Source organism: Aspergillus ibericus (genome assembly GCF_003184845.1).
Source record: "Aspergillus ibericus CBS 121593 unplaced genomic scaffold BO80scaffold_7, whole genome shotgun sequence".
NCBI lineage: Eukaryota > Fungi > Ascomycota > Eurotiomycetes > Eurotiales > Aspergillaceae > Aspergillus > Aspergillus ibericus.
Window position 1 is genome coordinate 271,623 of NW_020292105.1, and position 18,448 is coordinate 290,070.

An 18,448-nucleotide genomic window follows, 5' to 3' on the forward strand; every position below is an offset into this window, starting at 1 on the left:
TCTCCATCCTAGCTACTTCGTGGCCACCAATCCTTTCAGATCACTACAACATGGTCATCCGAGAGTTCAACTCGGAGCCGCTGGACAGCCTGTGCTCTCGTGAGCAACTGGAGCTCTTAAACGCCATCGATACGCTTCGATCCCAGGGGATTAGCCATTATGTCTCTCTACCCCAGATCATTGTGTGTGGCGACCAGTCCTCCGGAAAGAGCTCTGTGCTGGAGGCCATCTCTGGCGTCTCCTTTCCTGTCAAGAGCAACCTCTGCACCCGCTTTCCAACCGAGCTGGTCCTGCGGAAAGACAGCAATGTCGGAGTCAGAGTATCTATTGTTCCCCATCACTCCCGCAGCGAAGTAGAGCAGCGGTCGTTGGGGAGCTTCTGCGAAGAGCTGGACGGATTTGATGGGCTTCCTCAGCTGGTCGATAATGCTAAAGCGGCAATGGGCATATCTACTCATGGGAAAGCATTCTCCAACGATCTTCTACGGGTTGAGGTGTCAGGGCCGGACAGACCGCACTTAACCATTGTGGATTTACCCGGACTAATCCATTCCGAGACTAAACATCAATCCGCCGCAGATGTGCAGCTGGTGCAGGAGGTGGTTCAGACATACATGAAGGAGCCGCGAAGTATCATCCTGGCGGTGGTCTCCGCGAAAAATGACTACGCGAATCAGATTGTCTTGCGGCTGGCAAGGGATGCGGATCAGTCGGGCAATCGGACCTTGGGTGTTATCACCAAGCCCGATACACTGATCGCAGGTTCAGAAAGCGAGAGGATGTTCATCACCTTAGCCCAAAACCGGGACGTGGAATTTCGCCTGGGATGGCATGCGCTCAGGAATATGGATACCGACCAGGAGGCTTGGACTCTTGCCAATCGGGATCACCAAGAACGAGATTTCTTCGCCAAGGGAGCCTGGAGTGAAATGCCATCTTCATTGGTGGGGATTGGCTCGCTGCGAACCCGTCTCAGCCGATTGCTTCTGCGACAGATTGCGGCTGAGCTTCCAAGTCTCATCGAGGAGATACAAGCCAAGGAGGACGACTGTGTCCTGCAATTAAAAAAGCTTGGCGAGCCGCGAGCCACTCTCGATGAGCAAAAGTCGTATCTTCTGAACATCAGTCAACGTTTTCAATCTCTGGTCAAAGGTGCTGTTGACGGCACGTACAATGAAGCGTTCTTCGAAGACATCAATTCTTCGGCGGGACGTCAGAAGCGACTTCGTGCTGTTGTCCAAAATATGAACGAGGATTTTGCGGAGCGTCTTAATAGACGAGGCCACTACCGCAAGATTTCAGAGAGCCCAAGTGAATCGAATAGCCTCAGCATGCAGGTGTCCGTCACGCGCAGCGAGTTCATTCAACATATTCAGGCGCTTATGAAACAAACGAGAGGACGGGAATTGCCCGGCACATTCAATCCTATGATTATCAGCGAACTGTTCGTAGAACAATGTCGCCCCTGGGAAGCTATAACACACCAGCATATTCTCTCGACCTGGCTGGCAGTCGAAGAATTCATGTCACTTGCGATAGGTCACATATCTGACGAAGCAACGTCTGTTGTGCTTTTCACCGAGGTCATCTCCCCAGCACTACATCAACTGAAGGAGGTTCTCGCAAAGAAATGCGAAGAACTCCTTGCAAGTCATCGGAAAGGTCATCCAATCACCTACAATCACTACTACACAGAGACCTTGCAAAAGGCCCGTGCTGAGAGGCGCACAGGCGAGCTAAGCAGAGTCATTGAAGATTACTTCGGGGTTGATGACCTACACACATCATATCGCCTCGAGGGAAAATACCGCCTACAGGATCTTCTGCAATCCCTCCTAGGGTCCAATGAGCCAGATATGATGCAGTTTGCTTCAGCCGAGGCTTTGGATTGCATGCTCGCTTATTACAAAGTATGATAAGACATTTATACCTCTGGTCTTCCTATCATCGGTGCTGACGATTGCAGGTGGCCCTGAAGAGATTCATCGACGACGTGGCGGTTGAGGCTGTGGAGGTTGAACTGGTTCAGTCTCTCGCTTCTCTCCTCACACCTACCAAAGTCTTCGAAATGCCCTCTGGGCTGGTATCGCGTATCGCTGGCGAGTCTGAAGAGAACCGTGCCCTACGGGAACAACTGAACAAGAAACTACAGATTCTCGGGAAGGGCTTGAGAACCTGTCGACATTTTGTTGGCAGTCGTGGCGCCGGTACGATTGTGACTAAAGAGGTACGCCATGCTTATGACAAGATCCACGTCTTATCACAAGCCGATCCTGTCGATCCTAGCATCTCGGAGAGTCGTGGCAATCCCAACGATGCAGATGCCGAAGTGAAAAGCGAGATGGGTGAATCTCTGAGTGAACAGGAAGTAGTCTTTTAATCCCAACCCCCATCCCAGTCAGACACATGGAATGATGAACCCAGCCCATCTGCAGCGGAGCAAGCATCCTTGGACCCTGAGAATGTGGAGCCTCAAACAGTATCTGTGGAGAAACAGGACTGTGTTGGCCTGACGCCATCTTCCCGGACAGGCAAAAAGAAGTTTAGACCAATAAAGTGATCAAGTCCCTATTGCTTATAGCCACTTCTTGAGCATCGAGGTTCGAACGTGTGGCGTTTCGTTTGATGATTAGGACTTTTACTCAAATTAAGCACTTATCCATCAAGATTGGCTTTCAATACTTAACCACTACCTCTCCGGAAGCGATATACATGATCTCCGGAGGACTACACATCCCAAAGCACGTGGTTCGAAACTGCTACTTGGAAATTCTGAATTCAGGCAGGATTCACTGATCGTGCAATGAATTCCAGCTAATGACACCCCGGTACCGGATCTTCCCACTCTGCAATCTATCCACCGCATGAGTGACACCTTCAAGCGTCATGGGATATTGTTCCACAATGGAATGAATTTTGTGCCGAGCGGCAAAGTCCATCATTTTGTTCCTACAACCGTTAGCTTCAGCAACGTCCTTCCCAAGAACAAGCAGCACATACTGAGGGTATCGACTCGAGACACAACTCCCCACAATACTAATCCCCCGAGCAATCGTGGGCATATACGGCGCAGTCAAATCCCCCGAGTCCACGGACAAGGGAAAAATACTTGCCTTGCGAGCCAAGATGGGATAGAACAACCCCAGGTTGAATTTCGCAGAGGAGGTGATGAGAAGTCGGTCGATAGGCTTGGGTACGCCGAGAGTCGCATAGTCAGAGACGCCCTTGGTGGCGTAGAATTCATTGGCGCCGAGGTTCAGTGCTTCGTCGCGCTTTTCTTCCGTTGATGAGAAGACAATCACGTCGCATCCCATCTTGGCTGCGAATTGGATGGCCAGGTGACCGAGGCCTCCGATGCCGACTATCCCGATCCGTTCGTAGGGCTTGCATTGCTCGACTAAGGGGACCCAGACCGTGCCACCGCCACCTTCACAGGTCAGATCATGTAGAGTGGGAGGCTGGAGGAAACTTACACATCAACGGGGCCGCATCCGCGGAAGACATGCTGTCGGGGATCTGGAAGAGCCATTGTTCTTTTCGCACGGCATGGCTACAGATCGAGCCGTGGATGTCAAAATCCTCCACGCCATACATCTTCACCTTGGGACAATAGGCCTCTCTTCCAGTCATGCACATGTCGCATGCATCGCAGGTCGAAAGGATCGGTCCCCATCCGACTCGATCGCCGACTTTTAATCGGGAACAGGCTGAGCCGATCTGTTCGACGATGCCGATCCCTGTGCTGTCAGCGAAGAATCATTGTAATTGAAGGATAATTACCTTCATGTCCGAGTACCATGGGCACGCTCAGGAAGTGGAGATCGCTTCCGCAGAGACCGCTGTCGGTCACTTTGACCAGGACTTCATCGGGCTGGATGTTGGGAAGCTCGGCAGTGGTCTGGACAATGTGTCCGGAAGGAGACCCACGAAATTGGGTCGCTTGAACCATGTCGGAATCGAGGAGTTACTATCTCTTGAGATAACTAGATCAGCCGGGACCGACGTGCATTTATACCTGCAGGGTCTATCCCACCTATCTGCTCTCAGCACCCACGCTATCTCATCACGCCTGCATTGGCATTCACCAGCCAACCGTCGAGGGAAATCACTTCTACTCACTGTCCAATAATAGTCGACGATCAGACCACCCCGATTGTCAGTTGTGATCTAGTTCATAAAATTGGCGTCATGCATCCGCTTGCACGGACATAATGTTAAACCCGGGTCAGCACTTTGATAACGAGGCCCACTGTACTGGCTAGTGGCCACTAATTAGCAACTGATGATGATTGGAAATAACCTGGCTTGTCATCTAGTCTAATGGAGATACTACTGGAACGGGATAGAGGATCCGGTGGCCACAATCCTCTATATGCGAACCACGCGGAGACCGTATGCGACAACCAGTGCAATGCGGGGTAAAATGGACGCAATCAAATCTCAAAGGTTCATGCTGCATGGCTCTCTCAATTCAGTCATAGGTATTCTATATCCCCCGTATCGCGGAGTCATCGGTCAAACCTTTTCCTCCAATAGCATTTGGTCCCATTGCCAGGTCAGCCCTAAGAATAAATCCTGATCCGCGAACACTAACTTGCAACCCGGTCCAAACGAAGGACTTCAATACCAAACCTCACTATTCACGCCTGCACGAGCTCACTCAGCCAAATCTCCTCAATATAGTAAGCCGATCTTGAATCCCTCGATGACCACACCCCCCCGCCTCCACCCCATGCTTAAAATAACCAAATCTCTCAACAACCGATTGGTGGACACTATTCTAACTCCACAATTCCCGGAATTTATCCTGTATGCTATTAAAGTCCTTAGATACCCGCCGATACTGAATTTGTCCCCGCCACCTATAAATGAATACCTCCTCTAGCACCTCCCAGCCTTGCTCCATATTCCCCCCCCCCCCCCCCCCCCTAAAAAAATATGCATACATCCACCCAGAACTATCAACATTCAAGACCTAACGTCCTTCCCACTCAGCACTATAATTGTCGGTGGACTAGGACGTGATGACTCCGTACGGAGTACTTCGTACCATATTACCATCTGACAAACTACTTAGCTTAGTGTGCTTACGCCAAGCCAAGCCCTGGACCCTGTTTGTAGGGTCGGATGAAGCTAGATAGATTACAAGGAGAAATACTATGCCAAGCCAGGAGTGGAATCCAATCTACCATGATGTGCTCATTCCTTGAAGTAAGAGATCGGTTACTTCTAGATACATAGGCTGATACTACGTCGATTAGAGCAAAGGATTCGAGTACAGCCACATGAACCCTTATCCCATAGATACTCATAGATAATCCTCAAGGAACCCGCCCGCTATGATTGCATGACGGTAGGATCTAATTGGCCATGTCAGCATATAGCGCCAACTGCGGAGACAGAGATGATGATGAGGTTTTAGAAGGGTGGAAACTACGGCATCAGATTCAGAGATGAACATTGAATAAATACTCTGTACTTAATCAGAATAATCCAATAGCAACCATTGATACCAATCTGCAGGAACGGACCCGTGGTTAGGTTATGCCATCTTGCTTTTGTTCCGGTGCACCCTATGCTGTGCCCCGGAATATCCCATTAATATGGAATGTAGCTGCCTAGCGGGTCAGGCCCATGGTTACATTGAGAATTAGATCAATGGTGGCTCTTCCGGACAGTGAATAGCAGATAGTAGTGACATTTTTAATCTCGGGTTAATTGTCTGTTGACATCAATGAATTGGGTAATCAGTAGAAGTGCTTCCACCGGAGAATCGAGTTCCAATCGGGTGGTATGAGCCTTGAATCGATCGAGTTCATGCAACGCCTTCTAGTACTAAGAGATAGGTGATGTTGGCGCCTCTTAACGCGTGATTGGTGCACACGGATGCGGGGCTCCGAGACTGACGTCATCGCTGGCAGAATGCCAGTAACAACCCAACGATATTATCAGGAAAGGTACTACACAGTAGTAGGAAATGTAGCATCAATTTGGCTTTACGGATAATCGCCACGTAACCCAGTCTATCCGGGACCTAACCTGCCACCCGACTGAGTTCCTGCTAACATAGGCTGAAAACATCGCAGGAAACAATCCTCAGCGATAAAACCATCAGTCTGCTCTTCGTCCCGCAATTTTCCCCTATGCTCAGACTAGTACCTGGGTGGCGCAGGGGGAGCTCCATAGGGAGAATAACCCCGCGTGGCTCCGGCGGAAGACTGTCCGTAACCCTGCTGGCTGGGATGAGGGGAGGCAGCGCCATAGCCACCGTAGGACTGTCCATAACCAGGGGCTGGCGCTTGACCTTGACCCTGAGGGGGGTATGGGGCTTGGCCGTATCCCTGACCGTAGCCCTGACCGTAGCCGCCAGATCCGTGCGATCCTTGCTGAGGCTGGCCATAGCTAGGCGCAGGTCCCTGGTTGTAATATCCGCCCTGGTCATAGGAACCGTACTGGTTGCCGCCCCGGGGAGCCCCAGGAGCCCCAGGAGGCCCGGAAGGAGGCCCAGAAGGGGGAGCCCCAGCTGCAGCATTTCTGCCAGCAGCCTTTTCATCCTTAGTGTCGTATGAGGAATCAATGGCACCGAGCATCAATTTCGCACACTACGTTGGTCAGTTACAAGAAGCTACTATAGCTGGTAGGAATATACATACCCAGAGCTCCCGAGTCAAGTAGACCGGGGGTACAGCGCGAGACATTTCGTCTTGCTCAACCTCAAAGTCTGTCGGTATATTAGCAAACCGCTCTTCCTAGTAATTCTGCACATGCTTACTGGAAGTGCAATCGATCAACGATCCGATGCGCGGATCTTCGTCGAGCGAGGCGAGGAAGTCCCGGGCCTTGGTGTCATTGCCCACCTGCGAGAACTGGAACGAAACCGCACCCTGTCCATATTGAGTCCGAGACACCTCGCTCAGGGCGTAACTGATCGAGCTGGAGACGCTGTCAAGAGGCTCTCCGGCCGGCTGTCCATCGGTGATCGTGATGACAAGGACCGGCTTCTGCAGTTGACCTGTCCGGGCCGGGCCCACAACCATAGGGTCGATGACCTTGCTGCGCAGGCTGGTACCCAAGGGAGTAAGGCCTTGGAAGCGAACACGGGAAATGAGGCGGCCGACATCATCTGCGTTGCGGATTCCATCTCCCTGCTCGGCATTGTTCATGAACCGTACCGAGATGCCGTCTTCGTCGAACGTAGACGCCGCAGCGGCAACAATCTCGATGATCTGTTTCAGCTGCTCCTTTCTGACACCGCGTTCCTCAAACTCAATAGAGCCACTGTCGTCGACGTAAAGAATGACATCGAACAGAGACAGCTTCATAATATCCATAGCCACTTCTTGAGGCACACGGAGTTCGTTCATGAGTTTGTTAACCTTGGCGGGCGCCTCGTTGGCAAGGGTCTGAACCAATCGATCGAGCCGCTCCGGGGGCCAAAATCTTTGCAATTGTTTCTCTTGGATGGTTCCGATCAAGAGCTGTCTGTACGCGCCAAGCTGCTGATCAGTGGCACGGGGAGCGGGAGGCGCACCCCCAGGGGCGCCATATGGCGCTCCCGGTCCTCCAGTCGGCGCACCCTGCTGGGGAGGGCGTCCGGGGCCGCAAGGGTAAGGAGCATTTTGAGGGGGGGCATTCTGAGGAGGGTAAGATGGTCCCTAGAATATGAATCGAGTTAGCCGATCAGTTCCACTATCGGTGAAAGCCAGAATGAAACATGTGTGTAGATAATGCAGAAACAATGCAGACAAGCGGGATATAGTATGTACTTGGGAGAATTGCTGCGGAGGAAATTGTTGTCCAGACGCTCCATAGGGCTGAGATTGCGGCGGGGGAGGCGGAGGTCTGCCATAGCCTTGCTGTGATTGCCCATACTGTCCGGATGGCGCTTCCCTTGCGCCATATGGAGATGGTTGAGAATAGCCCTGCTGCGGCGGTGCCTGGGATGCATAAGGCGACGGGGAGTAAGTCTGAGGAGCCGGAGATTGCGACGTATAACCGGGTGCAGGGGAATAAGCCTGGGGAGCTGGAGATTGCGACGCATAACCAGGCCTAGGGTAACTTGATTGACCAGGATATGCCGACTGGGGAGCCGAATAGGCTGACTGGGGACCCGGAGATGGCGAGGGGACCGGTTTGTTGGGAGGGACCGAGGGAGGCGCATAGGCCTGGTATTGTTGCGACGGCGAGGTGGGATACGGGGACTGCTGGGCTGAACCAGGCCGGAGCTGAGGCGGGTAGCCGTATTGGTTATGATAAGGTCGCGACATGGTGGACGGATGGATGGCGTCCAGATCACCGGCAAGGGAGCGGGGAGGGCAAGAAATAGGAAAATAAGAATGTGACACGGGCGCGAAGAAAAGGATGGAGGGGCAAAAGGGGGGGCAGGTGGAGAGGGAGCTAATCCCTGCTCTCTTTCATTCGAGGAGAGAATCTCACGATGGAGGGAGAGGGTGACCCTGCAGCATGAAGGAAGAGTGGCGCAAACAAAAGGACGGAAGGGAAGTGGAGTCAGCAAACAAAAAAACAAGTCCAGCTTACCGATCCAGCGGATGGCGCAGGGGAGCCTTGGTAAGCCTGATACTGCGGTTGCTGTTGTTGCTGTTGCGCTTGCTGTTGCTGAGTGAAGAGCTGCGTCAGCTCTGGGGAATTCCGGGAAAAAAAAAAAGCGGGCAAGGCAAGCGTGAAGGAAATTGGAGGTGAGGGGCGGGAGGAGTTCACTAAGGATTAGGCTCCGTAGGGCGGACTCACCAATCCACCGGCACCACCTCCAGGCTGCAGTGCCGCAGGAGGACCGCCGGCGTAGCCTGTCGGAGGGGCTCCGGCATACGTGCCCGGCTTGTTCGCGCTCATGTTGGGCGGCGGGTTCTGGCTGTTGGCGATCTTGGATGCGAACTAAAGGACGTGCAGGATGCAGCGGTTAGTTGATGCAGAGTTGGCTAGAGTAGCGGCTGATAGGGAGATAAATGCGAGATATCAATAGCTCTGCGGTGGTTTTGGCACCAGAAAAAAAAAGGAGCTTGGGTGAAGCGGGGCAGGTCCGCGGGGCACCAAGGTTGAAAAACCCAACCAAGAGCGAGAAAAGGGAGAGAACTTACGCCCATGGTCTGAAGGCGCTGACGTAGAACGTGGTCAAGGATGGCAGGGATGAGAGGTGAGGGTAGAGTGACCGTCAAGTCAGCTGGAGGGGAGGATGATGAAGATGGCGTCAAGAGAAGAGGCGGAGTGGAAAGAACTATGGAGTCGTGCCACTATAAAAGCGCAATCAATCTCGATCAAACAGCTTGACCCCCGACCGGGACTAGTCGAGCACGGGATGACGACAGGCGGATTGACTGCTCCACGGACCCACGCCGATACGAACACGACTTCAACCCCTCTATATAGGCAAAGCCATGTATGTCCTCAGCCACTCAGTCTTCGTGGGATGATGCCGACATACGAGATGGAAAATCCTACAAGAACGGCGTCTTCCACGGTACCGAGAATACACGAAGCTACTTCCCACGTCCTCAACAGCTCAGCCACAATTTCGATCGGTACCATATGGCAACGGTTTATATTGGAGAAGGAATATTGGAAGAAAGGTATCTGAGGAACTCCGGTTCCCTCCAAAGAGTAGCCAGCAGGTTTATAATGGGGATAGTCCCCGCCAGGGTGTTTCCGTAGGGCTGATTCCATTGATCCTTCCAACCGTAAGACTCGCCCAAAGATGGCTGCTCTGCGTTAAGGCCCAGTAGCAGGTAGCAATGCCACCTGGCAGTGAACCTCTTATCGTAAAGACCAGAATGGCAACAGCTGACCGGGTGTTGCACCTGATAGCCTGATATGACTACAGACTGACCTCACAGCCACTCCAGGGAGTCGTCATGGTCCATCCCAGCTGACATCGGGCTGTTCTTTCGGGCTATGATCTTCTCAGTGCTTGGAGTACACTTGGGGGTTCCTTTGACGTGCCTCTGCATGCAGTAGTCGGGGTTAAGGTTGGGCGATGGAGGGTCTGCCGAATCAAAGAGGGGCGCATTGTGTGTGGGACGCAAACATGATGCACGGATCACGCAGGCCATCTCCAGCTAGCCAAGCTGGCTGTCTGGCGCAGACGAGATCGACAGGGCCTAGTAGACTAGTTCCTACTGTATATACCCCAGAAATCACATCACAAAGCTTCTAGAGCGCTCCGTAAAGATAAACATAAAAAAGACCGGTAAACTTGCAATGAAAGACAAAATCCTCCCAAAGCCACTGATGTCATGCATACCAACCAGGATGCATAAAACTTCAAAACACCCGCGACCACCAGAGAAATCCCCGGAACACAAAGCTGCCTCACACTCACCCTGACAAAAACCGCTTTGTGCTGTTCTTCATCCTTTCCGAGTCTCACTTTCCGTCAGTGTTACTTCACCCCTTCCTGACGACCTGGTAACGTGGTTTCCAGCCGGTCACCAGTCGGTATCATCATTACCCCTTGCACGGGCAATACATACCAGACGCCTGGTTCCTGACCCCTTTCAGAAAGCTCACCTCATTCTTCGAATACCCCGGACGATGTTCTTTTCTTCACCTCCGCTCGATCTTCGCCTATCTTCTGTCTTTCCCCCAGCCGACTGAACCCATCAACATCCCAAATCAACTACCAACAAGTACGTACGTCGCACATTCCCAACCAACCAAGCCCCTCCTAACCTTCCCAGACCTGCTCCCAACAGAACTCAACCCCCAAAACAAGAATGCCGCAAGCCCAACCCGAAACCCTCCTGCGGGTGGGAATCCTCACCGCAGACGAAGGCGCCAAAGCCATCCAAACCATCTACCTCCCAGCCCTACATGCCCTCCCGGACTTATTCCAAGTGATATCCATCTACGATGGATCCAAGCAGCCCTGTTCCTACGAGAACAACCAAACCAACAGCGTCTGCAACGAAAACACCAAACTCAACGGCCATGCCAACCACACCAACGGCACCACCATGCCCCGATCCCCAACCTCCCACTCCATCCTCACCGATCCAACCATCACCCTAATCCTCAACTTCATGCCCAATGAATACCACGAAACCTACACCATCGCCGCCCTCGCCGCCGGCAAACACGTCATGGTCGAAACCCCACTGAGCCTGAGCATCCCCAGCGCAAAACGCATCCTCGAAGCGGAGAGAAGCTCCCCCAACGGCTCGAAAGTCTTCGTGGCCTGCGCTCGTCGCTACGCACCCAGCATCCAATCCGTCTTTCTTCGGGAAGTAGCCTCCCTGGATCGGATTTACTACGCCCGGTGTAGGAATATCGCCGGCCCGAGTACCGCTCATACGGCTACTGCGCCGAGGAAGAAGGTGTGGAAAGAGGTGCAGTATCCTGCTTTTTCGATGAATAAGGGAGAGGGTGGGAAGAAGGAGGAGAGGCCTGAGCTATTGCGCTCCCTTCTTAATGAAGTTTTCCTTGGTCAGGACTTGAGCAAGGAGCGTATCGCGATGTGTGAATTCCTCGCCTCGTTGGGATGTCATGATTTAGCTCTCATGCGGGATACATTGGGGTATCCGGACGCGGTGTCGAGTATTTCGGTCAACGAACCGTACTACTCCGCTGTATTCCATTACTATAGTGGTGGTCGAGACGCACATCCGTTCACGTTGATGTATGAGACGGGTACGGATGCGGTGCCGAGGTGTGATGCCCATCTTGCGATCTACGGGGATACCAAGACGGTGAGTGTGCATTACGGACTACCGTATGGAAGAAAGCAGGGGGTGAGGGTTGTGGTGGAGACGGCAGATGAGAATGGGGAGATGAAGAAGACCGAGACGGTGAGTGGCTGGGAGGAGAGCTATGCGGAGGAGTTGAAGACGTTGCATAAGTATTTGACTACGGAGGGGAAGGTGCAGGTGAGAACGACGGCGCGGGATGCCATGCAGGATCTGAAGCTGTTTCAGACCATCTTTGAGCAGTATGATCGGCAGTGTGGGACTATTCGGACTCCGTTGGGTTAGGTGATTCACGGTGGTTCTTCGCTGGGATGGTTGCTTATGGAGTTATGGCTGGCTTTATTGCTATTTTCATGATCGGAGGGTAATGGAACAGGACAGCACAGCACAGCACAGGGCCAGTTAGGTGACGGTCTCATCAGTTATTATTTATGACCAGATTGCTTCCAAGGAGGCCGTTCATTCATCGCATCAGATTAGCCCGACATTGAATGAAATTTCTACATGCTTTGTGCAACAACAAACTGGGGTGGTATATCCTGCTAGCAAATGCAAGACGTGTCTCATGAATGGAGAAATGACAGCTATAATGCTATAGCTAAGAGTATGCATCTACCGCTTCCCCTTCTTCTTTTTCTTCGAGCTGGCTCCTCCCCCGCCTTGAGACTTTTGCGGTTGGCTGGGCACAGCGGCCGATTCCTCGGCCTTCTCATGCACCACACCACCCTGTGTCCGCTCGGCGGCGCGCTGCTTGCCCTTCCGGCCCTTGGGGCGGTAGCTGGAGCGGTCGCGGAGAGGAAGCCAGCGTTCTGGGTCGGCAGTCTTGCTGGGATCGTAGTCCTTAGGCAGACGCGACTTGCGAACGCGCTTGGTGACACGGTTATCTTTGTTGGCGCGGCGTTTCCGGGCACCGGCCATGGCCGCTGCGGCGGCAGCATTGGCTGAGGAGGACGGGGAGATGCCGGCGGATTCGAGGGAGGCGACGTTGACGCCAGAGATCAGGTCCGCGACGGATGGGAGACTGTCCACCTGGGCTTGGACCTTGGAGTAATCGAGCGTCGCCTGGGAAGCGACGTAGCCGGCAACGGCAAACTGATCATTCGTGTCTTTCTGATAGAGGGATTTGAAGAGGTCGCCGGCCGTGACCAGGTCCGAGCGATCGGAGGAATGCAACAAGGATGCACCCGCGGCACGGAGCAATGAGGCTGGGGGCTCAGCCTGGCTCTGCCAGTATGTCGCGGCCTTGGCGAGTTCGCCTCTGATCTGGACTTTGCGGCCTTCAAGTTTGTACAGAGAAACCAAAATGCTCAATAGACCGGGGTTGAAGCGGACTTCCTTGTCTTGTTCGGAGATGGACTCATCGAGCAACTCGAGGCTTCGTTCCAGCGTGGTGATTGCGGACGTCGTGTTGCCGGCACTCACGTAGAGCTGGACGGCCGTGAGGGCCAAGCCAAGGTCCTTGGGCCGGTTGTCGAGCGCAGCCAGTATCGACTTCAAGGCCTTCGTGCCCGTTTCCCCGCGCGCGTGAGCCGCAGCGTTGTAGACTGATAGCAGGTTGACACGGGGTTCCGTCGAGGGGTAGGCAGCTTGAGCAAGAGCCTTGGATGTGGAGCGGATGATGCCATCGTATTTTCGAACGAGAAGATCTGCCGAGTGCGAGTTCCCCGTCGCGATATTATCTTGGTACTCGAAGAGCTTGTCGTTGTCAGCAGAATCGGGGGTCTCGTGTAGGGCCTTGTATAGAGCGAAAGGGTTGGTGGTGGCGCCGCGAGCAAGGGTGATGTTGGTTTGCGCGATCTTTCTCGTCGAGAGCTCGGGGATACTGCTGGCGCTGTGAGCTTCAACATCAAGGTAGGGTTCTGGGGCAATCATACTCTCCAACGGAAATTTCCTCCAGAACAGACTGAGCCTCCTCCGACTTGCCTTGGCGGAGCAAAACATACAACTGCTGCACAGCGATCGGTAAGAGCTCCGCAGCTCTATCTTCGGGTGTGAGGTCCTCCGACGTCCGGCAGAGCTCTGTACAAAGTTGTTAGCGGTCGATCTCGTGTGCCCGGAGCTGACCACTCGAACCTTTTGCCCGCTTCAGCAGCACTTCTCCCTGTTGGAACTCTCCCTTGGCAATGCTCAAGCAAGCCGCATTGTACACTGTCTCAAACGCCTCCAGATCATCCCGCGTCGGCCTGTTGTGGCGGACGAACTCGGGGTATCCCTTCCACTGTAGCTGTGCATCCGTGGCCCACGAGTTGATGCGCAAATCGTTCTCTTCGTTGTGCAAGGACGTCTCGCCTTTTGACAGTTGTTCGTAGATCTCGGCTGCGCGACGGAACTTCTCTGAACGATAGCTCTTAGGAGTGATGAATGTTAGGAACAGCCCGGCGATGGCAACAGATCTCCAGAAGTGGGGTTGGGGAAATAGCATACAGCCTGAGCTTCCAGATGAAGTGCACCTCTCTCACCAGCCAAGCCGGATACCACCTCAATTGCCGGTTCCAGCTGACCACATTTGTACAGTGCGTAAGCATATTCCAGCGCCGCTCTCTTCTTCAAGCCATCTCCGCCTTCTTCGAACACTCGCAGGCAGTCATCGTAGCGGTCGAGCTTCAGCAAGGCAACCGCCTTAGCGTGCTGGGCATGGAGGTCGGACTTGGACTTGGCCAAGGCGGCGTTGGAGGACTGGAGAACTTCCTCGTGGTCGTCAATGGATGCCCGTTGCAACAACGAGCTCAGTGACTGCGCAGCCATGGCGGAGGTGTCAAATGGCGGGAGGCGGGTCCGGATGAGTGGCCCGGGGAGGGCTCGGAGATGAATGAAAATTAAGAACTAGTTACGCAAAGAGGCTCATCCAGCAAAGGGTGAGGAAATATGCAGGTATGGATTGACCGAGGGTGAACATCGAGGTGGCCAGACCGAGCTGGAGGCCATGTGTGCGGGATGAGATATTTCCCCATTGGGGAACTCTGCGCCAGTGGTCGCGGCGCTCCCCGTAGCCCGGTCTGCCATGTGACTTGCTATTGTGGATTGTCTTTCTACCCGTAGATAGATGCTTGGGTATTGGATTGTTCAATAATCGCCGTGGCTCTACACCATACCACCTTGATCATCTAGTGGGCGTTCTAGATTGTTGACTTATTTTGCTTACATTCTCTGCCCCTTGCCTATAGCGCCACGGCAGTCTTCGGTTAGTTATTTATATCCGGGAAGCGTTTTGTAGGATGCAGGGGGCAGATTGCACCGAGACAGGCAGCAAAGCACCTGACATAATACTGATGTTTCTAGATGGAGGGCGATGAAGCCAGAGATGCAGACATGGTGGGATGTGTCTGCCTACTGGAACCGGTACATGGCTTCAACGGTAGGTGGACAGACTCAGGCTCGTGATGCAAGCCACTATATTTCTGTGCGACCCTAGTACATCTATGATTATCAGCAGCCAATCCCAGGGACATTGTCTCTCGCGAACAGGTCCGATGAGAAGCGATACCGGCTAACCAAGCGCTTTATCGTAATTGGCCGTGGGAAATTAAAGCGATCACATAATCCGGTGCTAAGTCGATGGCGAAGAAGAGACACCACGGACGCCGGAAAAAGAAACAGACTGCCAGTGGCTCGCAGAGGAAGAAATTAAGTCCCTGATGGAGTCGACGCGTGGTCGGACTGTCTTTAGAAAGGGTAACTGGCAGGTGGTAGTGTATAGTAACCATGATCCTGTTGAGGTGCACCCTCTTCCTCGATGAGAGAACCCATTGCACCCCCGCTAGACAGGAGAGTGGTCAGTTATGTAGGACTTATCTAAGAGGCTGACACGCCACTGGTAGGTACTCGTCCTTTGGTTATCTATCATGAGACGCAGCCAAGCGCCTCGCCTGCAGCCGTCGTCATCCAGCGGTCGCCCCGCCGCCCGTTGGAACCGTTCGCCCCGAGCGGAATGCGCGTCAAGGGGCGGTTGTAACTTGTAGTACCAGCTGGCGTCGCAGTGGTTGTCCCGCGGATGGCGCAATGGGACGTGATGGATCGGTGTTACCCTGTTGCAGTGACCCTGGTGTCCCTGGGTTCCCTTGGCCACCTGGAGATGTTGGGGGATATTCCGTACTCCGTAGATAGGGGAGAATGCGACAGGACCCCTAACGCAACCCTGGGGAGACGGACTGTCACCTCGAGAGCCAGCCAGCGGACTAAAATCTCCTCGCCAAGTCTGAATGGCCGATCGGCCCCTGGTGGACACGGTGGCTGCCCCAGTGAGCAGGTGTGCCCTGATGGCCAGACCGGCTCTCATTCGCGACCGCAACTGGATCGGGGCTCCATCCATGGCTCCAAAAGGTTCCAAGGGCATGGCCGATCCCTGGCTGCCCTCAAGTGCACTGGCTGGTCGCCATTCTCCGCTGGCTCTTGATTCGCGTCGTCCCAGGTCCGATCCGACCATTTTCAAGCCGTGCCAGTGCTTGTTTTCTGTCGCTGTGGTGTCCAGGGCCCCGTTGATCGCCTATCAACCTTCCCTTTCAACCCGCTCGATTGACGCTGTCGCTTGCCCTCTGTCCTGGCCTTCGTCATTCCTTTCCCCGTTCCTTTCCCCATCCTTGGGGTCCAGAGACCTTCTGCTGTTCATCATTTTATTCCTTGGGTTCCCCTCACTCTCCTTTGCCGTCAATCCTCCGCCTTCTCCTGCCTTGCGCAGCGCCCGAGTGTCACCTTTTCCGGTGCCTACCTTCTCGTCCCTCTGCTGAAGTGCTCGAGATGGTCTTGCCCTGCTAGTACGACACCTCAGATTATTGTCGTACTTGATCCACCCAAAGAAGACCGTTCGACGAGACAAACCCCCGATGTGGGCAAAGACTGCAGAGAAGCCCCGATCCTCAATGGGGAGGCGAAAGCTGTTGCGCTTCGTTGTCGTCGGCTGTCTGGTGACCACCTTCACGATTTTCCTATGGCCTCAAGCGGAGGTCCCCCGCGTCACCACCCAAACCGTCTCCAACATTACCCTGACCGCAGATGTCGACTGCGAACCGGACTTCGATGTCCTCCATCGCCTCGACGTTCAGAAACTCGCTCAATATGTGCGACGCGAAGTTGTCGCCGTTCAATCCCCCACCAACGTCTTGCCGCTGTCGCAACGCCTCCAAGTTCCCTTGTTCCCACAAAAAGCCCAGGACGATCAACAATACCTGTCGGAAAAACCACTACATGATGACTGCTTAATACCGCAACCGGTGTCGGTCCAGGTTCCTCCGCCCCCGAAACGTGCGGATGCGTCCCACGTTGATTTTGGTGTCGCTACAACATTGGAACGGCTGAATGACTCGTTGGACGCGTTCTCGCATTGGGCCAGCAACAATAATGCCCATATCTTCGCCCTAATTGAGCCAGACAACAGAGTGAACGAGGTGTTATTGAAGGCGAATAGGCTTGGGATTAATCTGTCGGTGGAGGAGTCGAGCGAAGAGTACCAGCGTCGGTATTTCTCGCTGGTACCTCACCTGGCTAAGAATATGCGGCCCGAAACGAGATGGTCTTGTGTCATGGATGACGATACCTTCTTCCTCTCGATGCCGGAGTTGCTGAAGGGGCTCAGCGAGTATGATGATACGAAGCCAATGTATGTCGGGGGGCTGTCCGAAAGCATCCCTCAGGTGGGATTGTTCGGGTTGATGGGATTCGGAGGCGCGGGCGTCTTCTTGACTCGACCTCTAATTCAAGAACTGAGCCGGCCTGATGTTTTCGAGGACTGTCAGAGGATGGATGTCACTGGCGATCGTAGGATCTCTCTCTGCATCTATCAGTACACCAGCGTTCGCTTGACCATCGATCACCGCCTGCACCAGCTCGATATGAGGGGCGATGTGTCCGGCTTCTTCGAGGCAGAACGACCCCCTCCGCTATCGGTGCATCACTGGAAGTCGTGGTTCCACGCCGACATGGCCAAGGCGAGCCTTGTCAGCAACGTCTGCGGTGATTCTTGCCTCTTGCGTCAGTGGCATTTTGGGGATGGGTGGATCCTCACCAACGGCTTCTCCGTGGTCAAGTACAGCACGGAAAAGAAGCCAGGCGACCGCTCAATGGAGCTCACGTGGGACAGCGACAACGGGGCGGTCTTTGAGTCGTATCTGCACGAGCTCGGCCCTCTCCGTCTCAAGGACGAGGGAAAGATCAGCTACCTGCATGAGGACGCCATCTCGGACGGCGACCGAGTCCGGCAATGGTACGTCCATCGGGATCCGGAGAAGGGCGACCAGGTCCTGGAGGTGATCTGGCGCACCGGCTAGACTGTCGCCAAGCTGGCAACCCCCGCTTCTAATATACCTTTCATTTCTCTTTATCCTCACTCGATTCTACGTCTTCATTTGCCTGGTCCACTCGGATCTGGACAGGCCCCGACCCTCTCACACCAGCCACGTTTATAATTTTTACGGCGCATAGATCATGAAACTTGATTGTTTAGCTTGGGATGATATCAACTCGTGCGATACAGGTACATAGTCTGGGGTGTTCTTCCATACCACTTGTACATTTAACCTGAGGGCCCGGTTCTGTTCGTTGTATAGCACAGTTAGACTGAATGAAATGTTTTGCTTGTCGTGCCGATCCCGGAATTTGTAGTGGAGATGGAATTCATATGGGCTACACTCGAACAGCAACTCAAGGCTATCTCAGAATAGTCACTTTACAATCACATGCATGGTTTCATCACCTATATACAGGCATCCATGACATCGCTATGTATCCTTCGGCGAGACAAATGGTATCATAAATAGTCA

The 18,448-nt window shown here is 53.6% G+C and overlaps 6 protein-coding genes across 6 annotated transcripts; 3 read left to right on the forward strand and 3 right to left on the reverse strand.

The window, feature by feature from the left end:
- Positions 1 to 50: 50 nt before the first annotated feature.
- Positions 51 to 2,380, forward strand: BO80DRAFT_348563 (uncharacterized protein; the record flags this gene model as incomplete). Its single annotated transcript, XM_025715465.1, has 2 exons — positions 51 to 1,910; positions 1,967 to 2,380. 2 exons carry the CDS (start codon positions 51 to 53, stop codon positions 2,378 to 2,380), a joined length of 2,274 nt encoding a protein of 757 aa, XP_025578371.1.
- A 274-nt stretch (positions 2,381 to 2,654) lies between these two features.
- BO80DRAFT_254217 (NAD(P)-dependent alcohol dehydrogenase) lies at positions 2,655 to 4,108 on the reverse strand. The gene is made up of 4 exons (XM_025714661.1): positions 3,781 to 4,108; positions 3,474 to 3,737; positions 3,001 to 3,427; positions 2,655 to 2,949 (listed from the first exon to the last, which is right to left on the reverse strand). Exons 1-4 carry the CDS (start codon positions 3,947 to 3,949, stop codon positions 2,790 to 2,792), a joined length of 1,020 nt encoding a protein of 339 aa, XP_025578372.1. The 5' UTR covers positions 3,950 to 4,108; the 3' UTR covers positions 2,655 to 2,789.
- A 1,588-nt stretch (positions 4,109 to 5,696) lies between these two features.
- Positions 5,697 to 9,550, reverse strand: rfeF (putative transcription factor RfeF). Its single transcript, XM_025718820.1, has 6 exons — positions 9,096 to 9,550; positions 8,749 to 8,892; positions 8,539 to 8,616; positions 6,773 to 7,655; positions 6,654 to 6,721; positions 5,697 to 6,602 (listed from the first exon to the last, which is right to left on the reverse strand). Exons 1-6 carry the CDS (start codon positions 9,099 to 9,101, stop codon positions 6,153 to 6,155), a joined length of 1,629 nt encoding a protein of 542 aa, XP_025578373.1. The 5' UTR covers positions 9,102 to 9,550; the 3' UTR covers positions 5,697 to 6,152.
- Positions 9,551 to 10,521: 971 nt separating this feature from the next.
- BO80DRAFT_422429 (NAD binding Rossmann fold oxidoreductase) lies at positions 10,522 to 12,204 on the forward strand. Its single transcript, XM_025718821.1, has 2 exons — positions 10,522 to 10,644; positions 10,692 to 12,204. The coding sequence occupies exon 2, from the start codon at positions 10,728 to 10,730 to the stop codon at positions 11,979 to 11,981; it is 1,254 nt and encodes a 417-aa protein (XP_025578374.1). The 5' UTR covers positions 10,522 to 10,644; positions 10,692 to 10,727; the 3' UTR covers positions 11,982 to 12,204.
- On the reverse strand, positions 11,825 to 14,707 carry BO80DRAFT_375209 (signal recognition particle subunit SRP72). The gene is made up of 4 exons (XM_025716624.1): positions 14,121 to 14,707; positions 13,770 to 14,043; positions 13,571 to 13,715; positions 11,825 to 13,518 (listed from the first exon to the last, which is right to left on the reverse strand). The coding sequence occupies exons 1-4, from the start codon at positions 14,439 to 14,441 to the stop codon at positions 12,309 to 12,311; spliced, it is 1,950 nt and encodes a 649-aa protein (XP_025578375.1). The 5' UTR covers positions 14,442 to 14,707; the 3' UTR covers positions 11,825 to 12,308.
- A 1,610-nt stretch (positions 14,708 to 16,317) lies between these two features.
- BO80DRAFT_254231 (glycosyltransferase family 31 protein) lies at positions 16,318 to 18,102 on the forward strand. The gene has a single exon (XM_025714663.1). The coding sequence runs from the start codon at positions 16,517 to 16,519 to the stop codon at positions 17,954 to 17,956; it is 1,440 nt and encodes a 479-aa protein (XP_025578376.1). The 5' UTR covers positions 16,318 to 16,516; the 3' UTR covers positions 17,957 to 18,102.
- The last annotated feature ends 346 nt before the right edge of the window (positions 18,103 to 18,448 follow it).